The 18713-nt window shown below is 39.5% G+C and overlaps 1 protein-coding gene and 1 long non-coding RNA gene across 2 annotated transcripts; both read right to left on the reverse strand.

Moving 5' to 3' along the window:
- Positions 1-3576: 3576 nt before the first annotated feature.
- On the reverse strand, positions 3577-13610 carry LOC131139851 (polyamine-transporting ATPase 13A3-like). Its single transcript, XM_078794696.1, has 28 exons — positions 13600-13610; positions 13356-13494; positions 13097-13118; positions 12685-12784; positions 12491-12574; positions 12349-12418; positions 12098-12232; positions 11891-11963; positions 11361-11492; positions 10670-10831; positions 10300-10469; positions 9403-9579; positions 9261-9322; positions 8005-8155; positions 7832-7909; positions 7583-7733; positions 7333-7453; positions 6673-6797; positions 6440-6597; positions 5426-5530; positions 5259-5338; positions 5136-5178; positions 4930-5039; positions 4677-4773; positions 4250-4322; positions 3984-4155; positions 3684-3890; positions 3577-3607 (listed from the first exon to the last, which is right to left on the reverse strand). The coding sequence occupies exons 1-28, from the start codon at positions 13608-13610 to the stop codon at positions 3577-3579; spliced, it is 3039 nt and encodes a 1012-aa protein (XP_078650822.1).
- Positions 13611-13794: 184 nt separating this feature from the next.
- LOC144901296 (uncharacterized) lies at positions 13795-14519 on the reverse strand. Its single transcript, XR_013629479.1, has 3 exons — positions 14450-14519; positions 14205-14271; positions 13795-13961 (listed from the first exon to the last, which is right to left on the reverse strand). It is a non-coding gene; the product is annotated as an uncharacterized LOC144901296 (long non-coding RNA).
- Positions 14520-18713: the final 4194 nt, after the last annotated feature.

An 18713-nucleotide genomic window follows, 5' to 3' on the forward strand; every position in this document is an offset into this window, starting at 1 on the left:
CTTAAGGAAGTGTAACAAAGTAAAAAGCCAAAAACATACCACTTCCACATGGTATGGGAGGAGAACTTTTGTTCACTTTATGATGCCAAGCATGCCGTGCTTGACTTCATGCACAGTTAAGTACTATAATGTTTCATCAATGTAACATTATTGACACTTTTTAAAAACTCATTGATTCATTCATTTTCTACTACTTATCCTCACGAGGGTCGCGGGGTCGCTGTCATCGGGCGAGAGGCGGGGTACACCCTGGACTGGTGGCCAGCCAATCAGAGGGCACATATAGACAACAACCATTCACAATCACATTCATACCTATGGACAATTTGGCGTCGCCGAGAACACATCCACACAGAGTTAGCCGAGGTTGGAATCGAGCTCGGGTGTCCTAGCTGTGTGGCCTGCGCCCTAACCACTCATCTGCTGTGCAGCCTTTTGTAGAACTATTAATCCTAATACAAATTCAGGCCATTTATAGAATAATACAACTACACTGTGAAACGTGTTGCTTTCAAGTACAGAGATTTTTGGTGTCAAAACGAGACAGAGAAGACAGGCTCAGACATACTTGCATAGGTAATAGTAGATGGTGCAGGAGGCCAGTCAGCCTGCTCCTGCAGACTCAGTGCTAGAGACTTGTATTTACACTCTGGGGGCTGTTTTTTCTGACAGGAGATCCAGGAGAGGAAGGCGGAGCCATAACAGTCATTCGCCATCTGCGATCAGGTTCAGAATGATTGAAGAGCACAAAATGTGACTTGAACTTGAGAAGGACACTTTCCAGTTAGTTTGCGGAAATCATCTGAATTTTTTAAAGCACAGCAAGGCCACTACATTAGGTACACCTGAACCCTCTGGTGCTAAATAATGGGCATGCAGCAACTGGATCATTACAAGAACTTATTGCTGCATTCACATTGAGATATACAGTATGCAAATGTAATATATATATATATGTATGCAGTCATCCCTCAAGATATTTCAATTATTAATTATTTTGTGGTAGACCATGATCTATTATGAGTCAAAACATCGAAATGCAAGTGATATGTATTGTAGTATTCTGACCACAAGACAGCAGTAATGTTACCTGGATGAGACACTCAGTGTTGGCGGCCTTAGAGTTCTGCCTCCTATTCCATGTGGAAGTGGTAGGCTTTGGGCTTCTCACTTTGTCTTTCTTCCACATTCCGTTTCCACACACTTCGGTTTTGAAGAAATACATTTGAGGGTAAAAAGCTTAGATAGCTTGTTAGCTTAGCTAGCAGCCGTTATCAGTACCAGTTTATGTAGTACAATAGTTGTGCTTTACGGTTTAGACCATGTATAATAAGAGTGTAATGGTAATTGTGTTATTTCATGTCTACAGGACACGGATCATTTAAGAAATGTATTTAGAAATATACGCTTACTACAAAAATATTCCATTTATTAACATTGAATTCTATATCGTATTAACTTATCGTGGCCGGGTCTGGAACCAATTAACACTATACATGAGAAATGACTGCATATACAGGTATACATATGTGTGTGCATATATAATATATACTGTACATCCATCACTTTTCTATGCCCCTTATCCTCACTAGGATAGAAGGTATGCTGGAGCCTATCCCAGCTGACTTCATGATTAAATTTCAATATATAACTGGAAAAATTAAAGTGCTCCTAAACATTTGACCAGTATTGTATACATACAGTATGTCATAACCAGTATTCTCACCTATGATAGTCGCTGTAATATAAAGTATAAAGGTACAGAGGTGTGTGTGTACCTAATGTAGTGGCTAGTGCGTACATATGTAAAATTGGAGACCAGTGCATAAAAAAAGAAGTAGGAAAGAGCTTTTAAAGGACAGGAAAAATCAAAATAATTCGTACCTGTGCTGTGTCTGCAGAAGGGGATTTGGTGGTCCCCTTTACACACAGTTTGGCTTTAACAATCATCCACAAGGTGTCATGGATCAAAATCTGTGATAGATTTTACTGTGAATTTGGCAACCAGACTACACTTGATTGAGTTGCAGCCCCACAAATGTACAATAATGATTATTTGATTAATTACCGTGCATATACAGACTGTAAATACAGTAATCCCTCGTTTATCGCAATAATCGGGTCGTGATCCAATCGTGACAATTGAATTTCCATGTATTTCTTATTTTCACTTAACATTACTTTTAACATTGTTTGAGCCATTTAGACTTATGTAACATTACACCCCATTGTCCCCCTTTACACTCATGTGTGTTGCTGTAAATCCACTCCAGTGCTAGGGGAGCTGAGTGGGGGCGGACAGAAAGTGACGTCAGTCGTTCAGAGTGGAGTTCAAACCTTCAATAACAGCCTGTTGTTCTGGCCATCATGTCTGGTGCTTGTGCATCTCACCTAACATTACCGTAACATCACTGACACCTAGTGACCCAATGTGGAATACTACATATCACAACGATTTTGAATGCATCTTCAGAATGCGTTATATTTGTATCTTAGTTTCCTTATCCATTTTTTTTTGTTTGAAAATGCTTAATATAAGAAAATCTGCTGAAATATGCACACTTTGGGCCACAAAACCTGATTTTTTTTCATAGCCATGCAATTGGAAGCATCAAGTGGCGAGGGATTACCGTACATTTTCCCAATAAAATATGTTCAAAGTGAAGATTTGAGAGTGTGAACATACCTCCAGTGTGACCGACACAGCAGCATGTCCTGCAACAATGATGAGGAGTGTGACGCGCCAGTCATAGGGAATACACATGATCTGAAGGAAGGAAGTGTGACAGTTTGTCAATCAAACATCTTTTCCAGCTTTATCTTGAATATTCACTTCTATCGGTTGACGTGGAATCTTAAAACATCAACTACAGCATTCCTATTCCAGGAGGGGTACACCGTAGACCGAATACCAGGCAATAGGAGGACACATACAGTAAATACAAACGTTCACATTCACATGGAAAGTGACAAAGCATTTCACTGGTTAAAAAAAATGATAAGATTCACCATCAATGCGTTGTCTATGGCGGAAATGGGATGCAGTATGATGAACACGAAGAAACAATACAGAACGGAGCAGGACAATATAAATGGCCCTGAAAAGTACAATGGAGAAGTGAAGAAGTTAGTGAAACGAGTACATATTATGGCACACACATATATGTTAAATAATAACCCAGGATTATAATAAACAATAAAATGTTAGACTCTTAGTCCTTAAACAAGGCTAACAACACAGCGGGCCACCATTTTCCTTTGACATTATCGGTTGATAATAATAGTGTATAATTGTATGAGAATGAGTCAAAATATTGAGAAAAAAAGTTGGTACTTTTAAAAGTTGGTACTCTTAAAAGAAAAAAAAATCACAATTTTACAAGAATAAAAATATAATTTTAGTAGCATCGAGTTGCAAAAAACGGTCAGATTTTAAACATTTGATTGGGGAAAAAGTCGTAATATTACGAGAATTAAGTCAAAATATTATAGGAATATATTATGGGAATAAAATCACAATATCACATAAAGAGGAAGTCTAAAAAGCAGCATTATCCCAGCCAAATAGTATCAAATTTATGAATCTGATGGTGTCAGGCCAACTTGTCTGAACACAATAGTTCAGAATATACCAGAAATGAGAATTCCACAAATTCTGAACTAAATGTGTGTAACAACTATACTTGTTGTGAAGTGCAAAATTAATCTTACAGTTTTTATAACTTGGTTGTCTGAACGGTTTTCCTTTGGAGAAGACAATAGCTACAATCAAGTACTGGAAGGCGGCAACATAGAAGATGGTGGTGTTTTCAAAGGTCCTGATGTAGTTTTCGCCTTCAATTCCAAATGTGCTGTTCCCGTGCTCACTGACGCTGGACTCACTGCAGGGCCTGTCATCGAGGATAATTTGTCAATACTCATTGCTAACAGTTTAGAAGTGCCCTGTTGCAGCATATTTCAGACTCGTAGGAAGAGTTACTCACGCTGGCGTAAGCGTCTCATACCAACTCTGCTGCTTTACTAGGAAAAAAGGCAAAAGCTGGAACAGCAGGCAGTTGACAATCTGAGATATAACGGAGAAGAGCACCGAGCCGGTGATCAGTCTGGTTTGCGGGGTATCTCGCACCAGCTTCTTCCATGCAGGGTTGAGACCCACTAGACGTAAATGTTGAAAAATGATCTAGATTTTACATGGACTACACAAAATATCAATAAAACTGTTCTAATATGGTGTCTCAGTGTTACTCACTTGTAAAGGGAATAACTAAAGAAATGCCAAGGTCAATGAAAAGGAATTGGACGCTCCCAAACAAGCTGGAAACCTAAAGAGACACCAAATCAGTTACACAGCAGACTGCATCCACTCCACATCCACATTAAATATTACTACACAGAATATACATTTCAATGAATGTCACCACATTATGGAAACCACACATTTTTTCTATGCTGCATGTCCTTTTTTTCCTGAGCTAACTGGAGGGCACCACATAGATTTGTTTTGTTTTGTCATGCGCCATAAATCTTGGTGTATAAGCCACACCCACTACATTTAGAGGAAAAATCAGATTGAATTCTGGCAAAATATTACAGTGTGTACAATCAGTAAGCTACATACTGAGTACCTTACTGATTGTACACATGGTACGTATACAAATACTGTGCATAATAGTTACTGAAATGAGCAGATTGATACTCCAGTAAAGGATGCTGCTGAAGACGGCCATGTATTTGAACACACAGAAGGTTGTTACAAGAGCAGCACGGCCCTCCCTGTGGAAAGTTAGAAAAGCATCACAATAACTCAAATGTTTCCACTGGGATCCAAAAGAAAATGTCTGTATGTATTCAGAGATTTCGGCACTGTTTCAAAAGTATCGTATATGTAAACAATACCCCACAGTCAAAACTAGAGACAATTTGAGCTACCTGATCAGGTTCGTAACGCAGGAGATGTTTGGGATGGAGGAAGTGAAGGGGGAAGCCACAGAGGCCTCCAACTTAGACAGAGAGATCCCACTGTGAGCTTTCTTCAGGGCCTGAAAGGAGAGACAGAGAGAGACATAGAAGGATCAATGAAACAGGATAAACACAACAATCTGATATGACATCAGTGCATCGCTTAGAATACTCACCCCACAGTCATTAGCACCATCCCCACACATCCCTACAATGTAACTGGAGGATTAAAAATGTAAATTAAAAACATAAAGTATAATTCACTTATTTTTAAATCAAAGAACATAAATAAATCTGACTCAATGTTCTGAAGATCTTGCACCAGCTGAGTCTTCTGGTCTGGTGTCATACGGGCAAACACAGTGGCTCTCATGAGGAACTGCAGCACCCCCATGAGGAGAGACAAAGTATAACATCCATTCATTTTCATTCTAAGAACCTGATAGATTAAAATGTATCTCAGTACCTTCTGGAAGAGGTCTGGAAAGTGTTCAGTGATGACAGCAAAGGCTTTGCCACTCACAGCAAAGTGATAGTCCGGCTCCTCCACAGAGAAGCCGACCTCAGCAGTCTGAAAGAGGGCAGAAAAATAGACAAAATCTAACAAATCAGACTCAACTGTGAAAGTATTTAAATGAAAACAGTACTAGTACCAACTAGATCCATACATAAGGCGCACCGGATTATAAGGTGCATGGTCAGCTTTTGAAAAAATTGAAGGCTTTTAGGTGCGCCTTATAGTGCGGTTAATACGGTATCTATACATGTTGACCAGATCACAGGTGTCTTGCACATTTATTGCACAGTTTATTGCATGGTTATTGCACAGTTATTTAATCTTTATTATTCTGATTGCAAATAAAATAATTCAGCAGTATTATGAGTATATTACAATGACAATATTAAGTACATCTAAAAGGTATCCTTTCATTTGCAAAAGGTAGTTATGTACAAAAAAAAGTCAATAGGATGGCTTTCCTGAACTCCACTATAAAAATGCTATTTTTTCTACACTTCCACCTGTTAAACTATTATTTCATAATTAAATGGAAAAAGTACCCATGGCTGAAACCTTTATAATATGTTGCCTTGACTTCGGCTGCATTGTCTTTTCCATAATTATTTCCATTTATAGCAAATGCTAACTGGATGTAATACATGAACTGTGTGTCTAATGAACACTATGTAGCTACATTAACTGACATGCTACTCGGGTTATATACACAACCATTTCGGAATTATATGTGCAATTATCTTTATTGCTATATTGAATTGAATTGTCAACCAGTCCAGGGTGTACCCCGCCTCTCGCCCGAAGTCAGCTGGGATAGGCTCCAGCATACCTCCGCTGACCTTTGCTGTCCCTGCTTTATGTGCTGCAGGATGCTTTCCCCATGAATAAACATGCAGGGCTAGAAATACTGCATCGCCAATAGGCTGGGATCCACTGTGATAACTTATGAATTATTCAGTTTTTTACCTGATTGTTGATCAAACCAGGCTTGTCAAAGTAGCGCCATGTGATGCTAGCAGGGTTTTGATAGTTTGGAGGGACTGCATCAGCAATAATAACTTTCTCATGGGCTTGAACCATCCCACAGTCTTGAGCCACTGATATGGCTGTCAATATGTTGTCACCTAACAGCATACAAAAAAAATACAAAGTTTTGTCAACTTTAGACATGATGGGGACATTCCGTTTTAAAAACTTACCTGTAGCCATCAAAGTACGGATGTTGGCTTGTCGTAAGTCAAACAACACACTTTCAGTCTGTTCTTTGATTTTGTTCTGTAGGACAACCAAGCCAAGGAAGTCCATGTTGGTCTCTAGCTGCTCTCTATTAGGCCCAGCGCACACACACACACACACACAGTCAGAATCTTAAACTACTAAAGTTTGTTTAGGGTTTGTAGCATTTTGTTTCTCATTTAGGGTAGCAGTAAAGTGTATGGGATATCTTTTGTAGTTCGATGCATTTTCTATGCCACTTATCCTCACGAGGGTCGTGGGGGTGCTGGAGCCTATCCCAACTGTCTTCGGGCAAGACACCCTGGACTGGTCGCCAGCCAATCACAGGGCACATATAGACAAACAACCATTCACACTCACATTCATACCTATGGACAATTTGGAGTCCCCAATTAACCTAGCATGCTTTTTGGAATGTGAGAGGAAACCGGAATACCCGGAGAAAACCCACGCATGTACTTAATAAAGGTTAACACGATTGTGTGTCAGCAAACATTATGATAATTATTGATATGAGTCTGAGCAAATTTGCTCATTGGCTTGATGTGACCTTCCTTGGTAAACAATATCTTCCTGTTTAAATACTGCAAGTGTTAAGAAACATATGAATGATGAACGCATACCGACAAAGGTTCTGGACTTCCGACCAGGAGAGTTTGGACTCCAGTTGGTGATGTGCCAGGGCAATAACCCTAAAACCCTGCTGGGTGTAACTCTTCATTATCTCTGTGAAACTCAGAGGGACTGTGGAGACAAACGAATACACGTCAAATGTCAGTCTGAGTTTAGTGTTTTCTCTCCATGTCGATTCAACAAATTGAAGAACGGAACTGCATGGTGGCAGACCACTACCATGTACGGTATCCCTCTGACCTGTGTGCGGTTTGCAGAGGTTAGCTACAGTCTCTGGAGCTCCTTTCAGGTAGACATCAAAATGTTTTTGTCCCAGCTGCCTGACCACCACACTCATCCTCTGCAGCATTGAGGAAAATGGGAACTGGTGCACAATGCCAAACTCCGTCCACTGAAAGTAGCATGTTAAAGATTTTCAGAGTGAGGCAAAGCGGATGAAAGTGAAAAACATACCGGCCGATCAACAATGACACAATGGTAAAGGATTACTTGCTGCGGATGTCGCACAATTGTGGAAATACTGGCATTGTAACGTGCTTTGTGTTCTTCTTTTGGCTCCTCCAGGATCTGAGCGATAATGATAATGTTATAAAACATCAAACCAACTCTTGTACAACTCACCCTTTGCACGTTTTTACACGTAAACATGCAAAGCTCCTCACTGAGCCTGTGGCGTTGAACACGTTGAGGTCTAAAGGATCTCCACAGAGTTTGTCCTCTATGATGGTCAATGAGTGGCAGGTAGCCATGCAGGCGACAAAAGACGTCTTCACAAGACTCTCTGTAGTGACCTCAGTCTCTGGAGGTGAAAAACTGTAGGACAAGGACAAGGTTATATGACCCCACTAACAAAATACAATTGCCTGGAACAGATTGACATACAATATTTGCTTCATAACACTCAGTAAAAAATAAAAATAAAACTGAATTATTATGGTATGAATGTTTCATTGCCACATTTAAAAATCCCCCCCGATCTGTTTCACATATACGACTGAGCACTAATGACAACCAACCCATTGTTACAGTGGAACTTTGGTTAGCGTCCGCCCACAGATAGCTTGTTTCAAAACCACTGTTTTGCCTGTGTCTTTTCTTTCTCTTAATGAAATACAGTAAAATACAGTATGGTCATACTTCAGACTTAGCTGCAACTGGTGATTAATCATGATTAATTCATTTGAACACTGACTAATATGATTTAGATTTTTCATAGTTTCACAGCCCTACACATAATACGGTTTTACAATTGTAGTTTTACATGCATAAAACAATTGTAAATGCATATAAATGATAAATGATAGGGATAAATGAATATTTATATGTACTTTTACCTCTTACATGATTCTTCCCAAAGACACAATGTGGCAGAGAGATTAAATTACCAGAAAAACATTGGATTTAATGTGAAAAGCAGTGTTTTCGGGAAGCGATGTGCATGCACGGTGTACACACAACACGCATGTATACACGCATGTATACATAAATAAACATAGCATCTCAGTCCTGGCATATTTGTGGCAACATATTGTTCACCAAATAAGGAAGAATTTGGGCTCTGGCAGTTTGTTGAGGAGTGTGAGGAGGTGTAGGATCAATGTAGGATATTGACGCAAACCATCACAGATTTAATATCCGTATGAGAAGGATAACTTTTGTTTACACCTGTGAGTACCTTTCCCCAACTCTCACACAGCAAAACATGCATTTTGATGATGTATTGGATGGATATATGGAACCCAAATTCAGGCTGCCATAGCATCAGATACATATGGGATTTATACTAAAGAGGCATGGGTCACATTTTAAAAAATCCGAATCGTACTGGTCACACTGCCAAGAAAAATTAGGCACAAATAGCCTTTGTCCTATGAGGAAACCATTAAATAACACCAAACCCAAAAGTCACAAAACTTACATGCCATCTTCAGCTCTCTGAATACACCACAGGTTCAAACTGTCCTCGGTGAGAGTGCCAGTCTAGTCAAAATGAAGATTATTGATAACAAAAAAAGCTAAAGAACAATATGAATGAATGCAATGAAATGGATTAAGCCCACCTTGTCAAAGCAGACCAGGTTCAGCTGACCAGAGATGTTGATTCTCTGTGGACTGATACAAAAGATACCGATTTTCTTCATGCGCCGCTGTGCATTCACAAGACCAACGGTCAAGGTCACAGGTAAAATTGGGGGCACGGTGATTGCGATGATGTTGAAACTATCTATGATGATACTCTCCGCCGAACTCTAGGTGGGATTAAGAATAGACCAATGAAGGAATGGCATCAGATAGACAATTGGCTAGAGAGCCAACAAGGAACAAGTTAGAGAGAAACACTTAAGTTGGGCATACACTACTGGCAGACGATTTTTAAAGGGGACCTATTATGCTTTTTCCATTTTTCTGACCTATAAATGGAATTAGAATATTGTATTCTCATGTTAAACGATGCCAAAGTTTCAGATAATGAGGTTTGTACATTTGGAAGTGAGCCCTGAAAGAAGTTTGGGATCGCTCAAAACGCTCGGTTTGAAAAGGCGTGGTAAAACTGCCCCCTTTGTGATGTCACAGATGGGCGTACTTCCTTATTTAGGTCATAGTTAGGAAGCAATTGGGGCGTGTGAATAATCACAGCAGAGTGGGCATGCCTGGAGGCAGGCCGTGGGTGGAATAAATTAAAAGAGACCATCAAATCAAAGGAAATACAGCTGGAATAGGTGCAGATTCTGGAAAATCTGTGCGGGTTCTTGTGTGTAGCTGCTGTATGGGTGACCACAAGTCAATACAAATGGTCAAAAAATTAGCACAATAGGTCCCTTTTAAGTCACAAGTATGCCAATCATAAGTAAATTTATACTGCAAGGATTATCAAAGCACCAAATACTAAATCTGGTGGTGCACTTATGTAAGTGTCCCTTATGGAGAGTTTCCACTACAAACTTTACTGTACATACGACAATCGATACCTGATATATGACACCCACAACGATGACATAGATGACACCAATCAGTCCCAACCCCACCATACACATCAAGAAATGTATAGCATCACGGTGCAGTTTGAAGTTGATGGGTTCAGGGTAGAGGATGGAGCGCACAAGCTGGCCCTTGGCTGTACTAAAGCCTGTAGGATCATGTAAGATATACTGTATTAATTTGTGATATAGGTGAAAGTTGTAAATTAGTATGCATTTAGCTCTTTTCTCCCCATTTTTGCTGGGTTTTTGTTATCATGTTTGTGCATTTTATTTTTGTAATGTTTTGACTTCATTCTCTTCACATACATTTTTTTTTCCATTTTCATTGAGAAAGCTCAATCCTCACCTGTTCTGACCACGACCACCTTCACCTGGTCAGCAGCATGACTCTGGATAACATGTGAGCCACAGAAGAGGGTGTGTAGCTTGTGTTCTTCTGCATTATACATCCTGTCTGCCTCCTCGCCTGAACTTGGCACACTGGTCTTAGTAACTGGAACGCTCTCCCCTAAAGATCCAAACAAAATGCAGTCACCAACAGTTAGACATTATAAATGTATGGTCTTTATGGGACTAATTGTGGCTACGTTCATGAGCACACTCATGATGAGCTTGTCAACCCATTTGGTATACCTGATAAATATACAAACAAGTACCAATCTTAACATCTTAAAGTTTTCCCATAATGCATTGCGTCTGAGCAACACATTCATCGGTGCCTGCTGGGGCGCTGCAATGATGTCAGCCTCCCTCCGGGCTCCTTTGGCTCTCTCTGGTGGACAGAGGCAGCATTGCAGGGCCATCCAAGTAAATGGATTTCTCACACAAAATGCATTTTAAACTCGTATTGGTAAAGGATTGATACCTTTTGAGTGTTAAGTTGCTGTGTGATGAGTTTAGTGGTTATTTGTAAGATGGCACCATAGCCAATAGCTGATTAAACAAGCGTTACCAGAACATATGTGTTATTTTCTATGGAATAATTCTAACATAGGTAAGTACTTATTTTTGTATATATCGATGTAAACACACTATACCTGTCAACATGCTCTCATCAACAGTACACGTGCCACAGATAAGCACGCCGTCACAGGGCATGATCAATCCCTTTGCTGGAATAATGATGACATCACCTGGCACGACCTCTGTTGACATGACTTGTTCAATACCTGATAGCAAGTTTAAAAGGAGGACAGGATAATTACATCATTCCACAAGTAATATTGCTAGGATGCAGAGCTGGCCCTGGGTATGGACAACCTCAGCAAATCCTAGTGGAGTTGTCGTCCATAGAGGGCACCACAAAAGTGGATTGTGTTTGATTTTTTACTTGCGCTATATATCAACAATTACTTTAAAGAATGTAAGGACTACAATCCTCCATCTTGGCAGTCAAATTCATTCAGCAGAGCTCTCAATGTTTATTTGTTGCTTTTTTTGGGGGGTGGAGGGGAATGTCTCTTGAAAATGTATGCACAAAAGTGTATAAAAGCTGATTATACCCAGGGAAGCAAATCATTCATAGCCAGTGTCTGCATAGTTTTCTAAAGAAAAAATGAAAACATGCCTTCATTTCCCCTCCACACTGAAACTTGCACCATAGAGTGCGATACCACCATGTCACGTAGTCTCTTATAATTCTGCAATGTGGCAGAAGGGAAAAAAAAGTATGATGTAATAGAATCCCGACAGGAAATTAAACTTAATTCTTCAACATCTGGATGGATATTTCAGTATTGGTGCCCACATCACTAATGGGTGTTATATGACTCACCTTTCTAATAGTGTATCCAGAGATGACTATAAAAAGAGCAGACAGCAAAAACATGAAAATGGCAAAATGGTAGTAGTTTTCAAAACTCCACAGAATAACAGCGCCGATCTGGAAGATGTAAAACGGATTCAAGACCTACAGGGAGGAAAAAGAAGCATACAATATGAATGCGAATAAATAAGACATGAAAAATAAAGAATCAAAACAAGTGGACAAACTCCATCTGAATGTCCGTTTTGTGTTTTTATTACCTCTTTTACAAAGAGCTTGATTAAAGGTGGAACTTTTACTTCAATCTCGTTCTTGCCAAAAAACAAAGCTCTGTTGATAAGACGCATAATTCCCAATAATGTATGTGTCATTTCAAAACTGTCTACAATGATGTTACAGTACCTGTAGTCCTGCAGTGATTTGGTGAGTCCATCGCTGTGGTCGGTGTGAATGTGTGCACAGCTCACCTTTGTATCCTCCAAGCCCCTAAACAAAACCTGCGTACTTATTTCTGCTGACTTGAAACATTGATTGTACACCTGATTTTGATAAAAACAAGACCAATCATAGTATGGTGTTTTTGTATGGAGACGTACGTGTATGATTCAAAGTTCTGTGTCCCTTCATTCCAGTAGTATTTAATGCTGTGGTGGCTGAAGTAATGGACCTGTGAAGAGCAGAGACAGGTGATCAGTACTTTGATTTACACAACCTAGACAACAATATACCGTATTTTCTGGACTAAGTCGCTCCGAGGTAATGGTAATGGTAATGGTTTTATTTCATTTGAACATGCATCAGATTACAATTGAGTGCATCCCATAATCAGTTCCCAGTTCCACATGTCCAAAAGGAATAGGAAGAAGCAAAGCTTATTAAATCCTACCCCTCCATCTGGTACTTTTACAATCAGTAACTGTTACATATGTTCACTTCCTGCTTTCCATAATACAGTTTAAGGTTTTTTTTGCTTGTTTTTTTTGTTTTTCTTAATAATGTACCTTGTACTGAAGTACGAATTGATGTGACCCTACAATGACATAATGGGTACCATAGTAACTGTCAATATAGTGATATATATATAGCACATCATGACTGGTTAAGTGACTGGTATAAGTCGCACAAGGCCAAAAATGCATAATTAAGTAGAAAACATACATGGATGTGTTTGTTTGGATATTTCAATCATTTAGATCCAAGTCCATTTATTAGAAACAAACACATGTTGAGGAATATAAAAACTCCTTCTGGGAAATAATACATGTACCTTGAAAGAGTCTCTCTGAGTGAATTTCCCATCGTGCTCCTTGAGGCTTTGGTGTCTCTCCCCATCCTCTAACTGAGCAGTGGACTGCTGATCCACGTTGTCAAAGGGGGTCTGACCTGGAGCCTGAATCACACGTACTCTGGCACAAAACCACTGCTTGAAATCATCCTGTGACAAAAGTGTTTTTCATTAAACATATTTTATGTCATCAGCAGTTCCAATGGAAGTTGATAGCAAAGTTCACATCCCAGACATTTTCTTTATGAATCTGAGGTACCACTGTGGTTGAGCTTGATTAAATACCCTTTCTTGCGTTAAAGGTTACACTTTGTGTCCGTCATGGTTTGATGTGCAATAGCATTAAGACCTAGACAAATGTGTGAAAGCGGGCATAGCATAAAATTTACACAGGAAATGAGTTAATGATCGCACCGTGGTCCTGAGAAGAAGTCTCTGCGCCTCCTTCAGTGAGGTGTGTGAGCAGGTGGCTTTCACCCCCCACTCAGGAAACCAGTATAGCAGCAGCAACAGGAGACCCCCAGTGCAAAGGGCACCAAGACCCACCAGGATGATTCTGTACAGACAGGGCCGGTACCCCCACACCTCCTGCATGAATCAAATAAGAAGAATCCATTATGGTTTTACTGGGATGTGGGATGGGGTCCATCTCCAAAAGGGTGCACTGACCTACTGTAACACTGACTGTATGTGCAATTGCATGCAACACATTAAAGATGACCATTTACACAACCTATGCTACAATATAACAGTGATACGGCTAGCATACAGAAATACACTTAGTATATATAAAACTCAGTTATCCATCAGGAAATGGGAAGGGATAATTACCATCTCATCCGCCTGGCCCTGATTGATGAACTTAGTTTCTCTGGTCTTCATGCTGACAAACGAAGTACTGTTACAGACAAAGTACAAGAAATAATGCTAATAATAATAGTCAAATAATAATACTCAGATGTTATCATGACTATATTCAATACACAGTATCCAGTTGGTGGCTACTACTGGATATCTACATAGATAGAACAACTTGGGCATCTTTTCAAAAACAAAATAAATCAACAACAATCTACATTTTATCCTGTATTTGAGCTGGAACCTCGCCCAGCTAACACCGGTCAAACTCCATAGGATGAACTCGCTGTCCCGCAATTCTTATCGACAGTCACCAATTTTCAAACGTGACTGTCTGTGTGCGCGACTGTGATAGGCGGGAGTGTGCTGTCAATCAAACAGCCGGGCACACATACAGGGAAGTCAATGCGGTTTAAAGAAACGCCCACCAAAAACAAATAGTCAGCGAAAAAACACAGCGACAGCAAACCTTTTAGCGAAATAATTTTGAGATGAATTAATGAAGAAAAAGAAATACAGTTACAACAAGGTTACCTTGACATAATTGTACTTTGTGTGGCTGGGCTTTTCATAGGGCGGGGCTTGGAAGGTGACGGTGCTACGTCACAAGTGAGAGAGTGAGGTTGGGTGTGGCGCTAGGTGAGTGAGAGACGTGAAAGAGCGCTAGCTAGAAGCTGAGAGTGTGCGTGTGTCGGCGTGGGTTGTGGCCCACAGCAGCCCGGGTGTGAGTGGACAATCAAAAGTTGACCACTTTTAATAAAGCGACTGAAGTGCATCGGCGACGTGAGTGTCTCTTCCTTACCGCAACCAGGGGAATTACAATATGATGAGACTGACTAATTACAGCCTTTATTGTGAGCTAACATTGGTAATAAATCTCTACAAGATTGACCTCTTTACTAGCACTTTGTGTTGTGATTTGTAAATGCAGATAATTTTAACTGCAATTCTGTGTTCTTATTTGTAGATCTATTGTTATTTTGCGACAGTCAATTGGATTGCAATCTAGCCTCGACAGTTGTGTTTGATATTTGCCACTTTTCATCATACAAAGTCCAAATAAAGACACTCAATCAACACGGTCACACCTCAGCATGTGGTGTGTTAATTATATTATTCATTATATGCTAACTAACAGAAGCTGGCACCCTGACTGACTACATTTAGCCAAGTTTCTGCTCTATATATGATCAGGATTTTTTTTTTTGCAAATTCAGCAATTTTCACTAAGGAAAATGTTAAAAGCGATTTAAATGGACAAATATTAATATTTATCATAGGTTACCATTATTTGACATTTACTTTTCTCCTGCCTGTGTCGACACACGTCACTAAACATATAAGTCTTTGTTTAATATGACAATACTGTCTATAGATCTGTTCTATGTTAAAGGTATTCTTAAAATACTTCTGCTGCGATCTGGTGTTTTACTGTATATAAAAAAAATTATAATTTAAATGTTAAAAATTAACTTGACCTTATTGGTGATGCATGTGGCACACAGACAAACAACAAGTAACACTCATTGCTTAATGAGCCTGTGTTTAATCATTCACATTTTACCCTTGAAGGCCTTCCTGAATATTTCACAACCAAGTTAAACAAATAACAAATAACTTAATAAATGAGCTAACTTGTTATTTACTTGCAAGATGCGAAAAGGAGGAACTTTTACAATCAGTTGCATTAATGCATTTAAATTGCAAAAAAAAAAACAACCCTCAACACAAGACGTGCAAGCCATTGTTGCCATAAGGAGATTTGTGGATAGATGATGGATACACAATCAAAACACAAGTACAGTGTGAAATTATGAATATTTATATAGATCCCAAATACCACGACATACTGTATTTGATTAAGACTGATGCTCCTTACAGTCGTTCAAATAAACGTTGGCCAGTCAACCCAGATGTTCTGTATCTGTTTATATAAGTTGTGCGCTATGAACCAACTTAGTTGTCACACGTGCCATCTGCTGTTTAAAGTCGTCTGGTACAGTTTTACAATATTTGAGTCTGTCCAATCAGAGTGTCCCATATTGCCATATCAATTAGCATTCGAAAAGAATAATATCAAACTGTTTTCCATGTATTTTGCCCGTTTTCTCAAATAGTGAAATAGTTTCCAGGTAATGCTTTAATTGCAGGGGATTTATCTTATTTATTTAGTTTTCAAATGCAAAATGCTCCAAAAGGTATGGAGGTCAATTACTCACCTTTGTCCCGCTCTCTTCCTTCAGATGTTTCAGGTGCTGTGCTGCTGCTTTAATCTGAAGGGCGTGTCGCGAGGCAACTCGCTTGACTTGTAATGGGGGGGGTTTGGCTCTTTTCCTGAGAGCAAACTCTTTGACTCGGCTCACTAAGAAGAGTCGCCTCTTTCTGCTCCCACATACTGTTGTTTGTATTCTGATTCTGATAACCGTCCAACCGGTAACAGACCTCGGGAAAGACCTAGGACATGTTGGAGAGACTATGTCTCCCAACTGGCCTGGGAAGGCCTCAGGATCTGCCGGGAGGAGCTGGACGAAGTGGCCGGGGAGATGGACGTCTGGGCCTCCCTGCATAGGTTGCTGCTTACCTCAGATAGGCGGTAGAAGATGGATGAATGGATGGATGGATGGATGGATGGATGGATGGATGGATGGATATTCCCATGCTGTGACAGTGAGATCCCAATTGTCCTCCATGACGACACCTTGCACTCCTGAGGATGCCCTACTGATGCTAAATGTCCTTGACCTATATCCTTAGCTTCTTTAGCAAGGCAGTGGGTTGTCTTCAAGGTGTGTTTGTGGTCATTATGCTCTGCTTCAGTATGTCACAATACATGTTGGCATTCATGTTCATGTTCCACCAATGCATGTCTTTAGTCTAAACTGTTTGCAGGCTTTCATGACCATCCTCTTTAAAATGATGATAGCCATGCAGGTCAATTTGATGTAGTATATGCGGCCTATGGTCGGACCACTAGTCTGATGTTTTGGGAAGTGCATCATTGTAAGTACTTGACAATAATTGATTTTTGTATTTATTTGAACATGCATCAGATTACAATTAAGTGCATCCCATAATCAGTTCCCAGTTCCACATGTCCAAAAGGAGTAGGAAGAAGCAAAGCTTATTAAATCCTACCCCTCCATCTGATACTTTTACAATCAGTAACTGCTACATTTGTTCACTTCCTGCTTTCCTAATATAGTTTAAGGGTTTTTTTGTAAATGTTATTTTTTTCACGTACCGAAGTACGAGGTGATATGACCATCTAACGACATAATGGGTACCATAGTAAGTGTCAATATAGTGATATACGTATATAGCACATCATGACTGGTTCAAGACTCTTCATCCTTGTATTTAGCAAACATCAACTGCTTGTATTGTTTCTTGAATTGGCTCATTGTTGTGCATTGTTTGATTTCCTTACTCAATCCATTCCATAGTTTGATTCCACATACTGAAATGCTATGGCTTTTTAACGTAGTCCTAGCATAGAAGTGTTTCAAATGTAGTTCTTCCCTGAGATCATATTTCTCCTCTCTTGTAGAGAAGTATTGGATGACATTTTTAGGTAATTGGTTATTTTTAGCCTTATGCATTATTTTAGCTGTTTGAAGATTAACTATATCAGCAAGTTTCAGTATTTGTGATTTCAGAAATAAGGAGTTAGTATGTTCTCTGTAGGCGGCATTATGAATTATCCATACTGACCTTTTTTGCAGTACTACATTTAACGAGTGAAGATTGCTTTTATAGTTATTACACCATATTTAGATATGGTATAACCAAAGAGCAATAAAGAGTGTGGAGTGATTTCTGATTGAGAACAAATTTTACTTTGTTCAATACTGAAATATTTCTGGCCACCTTGTGTTGTATATTTGTAATATGAGGTTTCCAGCTCATATTTTCATCTATTGTGATCCCCAGAAATGTATTTTCCTTCACCCTTTCAATGTCCACACCGTCTATTTGTATTTGCTGGTGCGTGTCCTTTCTGCTATTACCAAACAGAAAGGACACGCACCAACACCACATTTGAATTGGTAACCATTTGTTCAGTCTGATAAAGAACATTCGGGATTATTAAATAAGCAAGAAATACTGTTGAGCCCTTGGGAAATACTGTATCTGCATACTTCTTTCTTTTCAGACCACAACATAATAATAAGTATAATTTTAAAAGGGACATATTATGCATTTTCATCCCTTTGTATTGTATTTGCTTTGCTCCATGACTAAGAATAAATAAACACAGTTAGGACAGTTGTTTCATACAGGACTGTTCACAAAACAGGTAGGTAATCAGGAACTCCAACAACTTGTGTCTGATGGCGGCGTCGTTAGGAATTGTAAACAAATGTGTAAAACTATTTTTTAGGAGCCATTGCTAGCAATGCTACAGCTATACGTCACAGTTTTGCCATGCCCTCAGAAACCGAGCGTTTTGAGCCATCCCAAACTTCTTTCAGGGCTCACTTC

This window comes from Doryrhamphus excisus, linkage group LG11, assembly GCF_037039965.1.
Source record: "Doryrhamphus excisus strain RoL-2023G ecotype Guam linkage group LG11, RoL_Dexc_Guam_v1.1, whole genome shotgun sequence".
Taxonomy (NCBI): Eukaryota; Metazoa; Chordata; class Actinopteri; order Syngnathiformes; family Syngnathidae; genus Doryrhamphus; species Doryrhamphus excisus.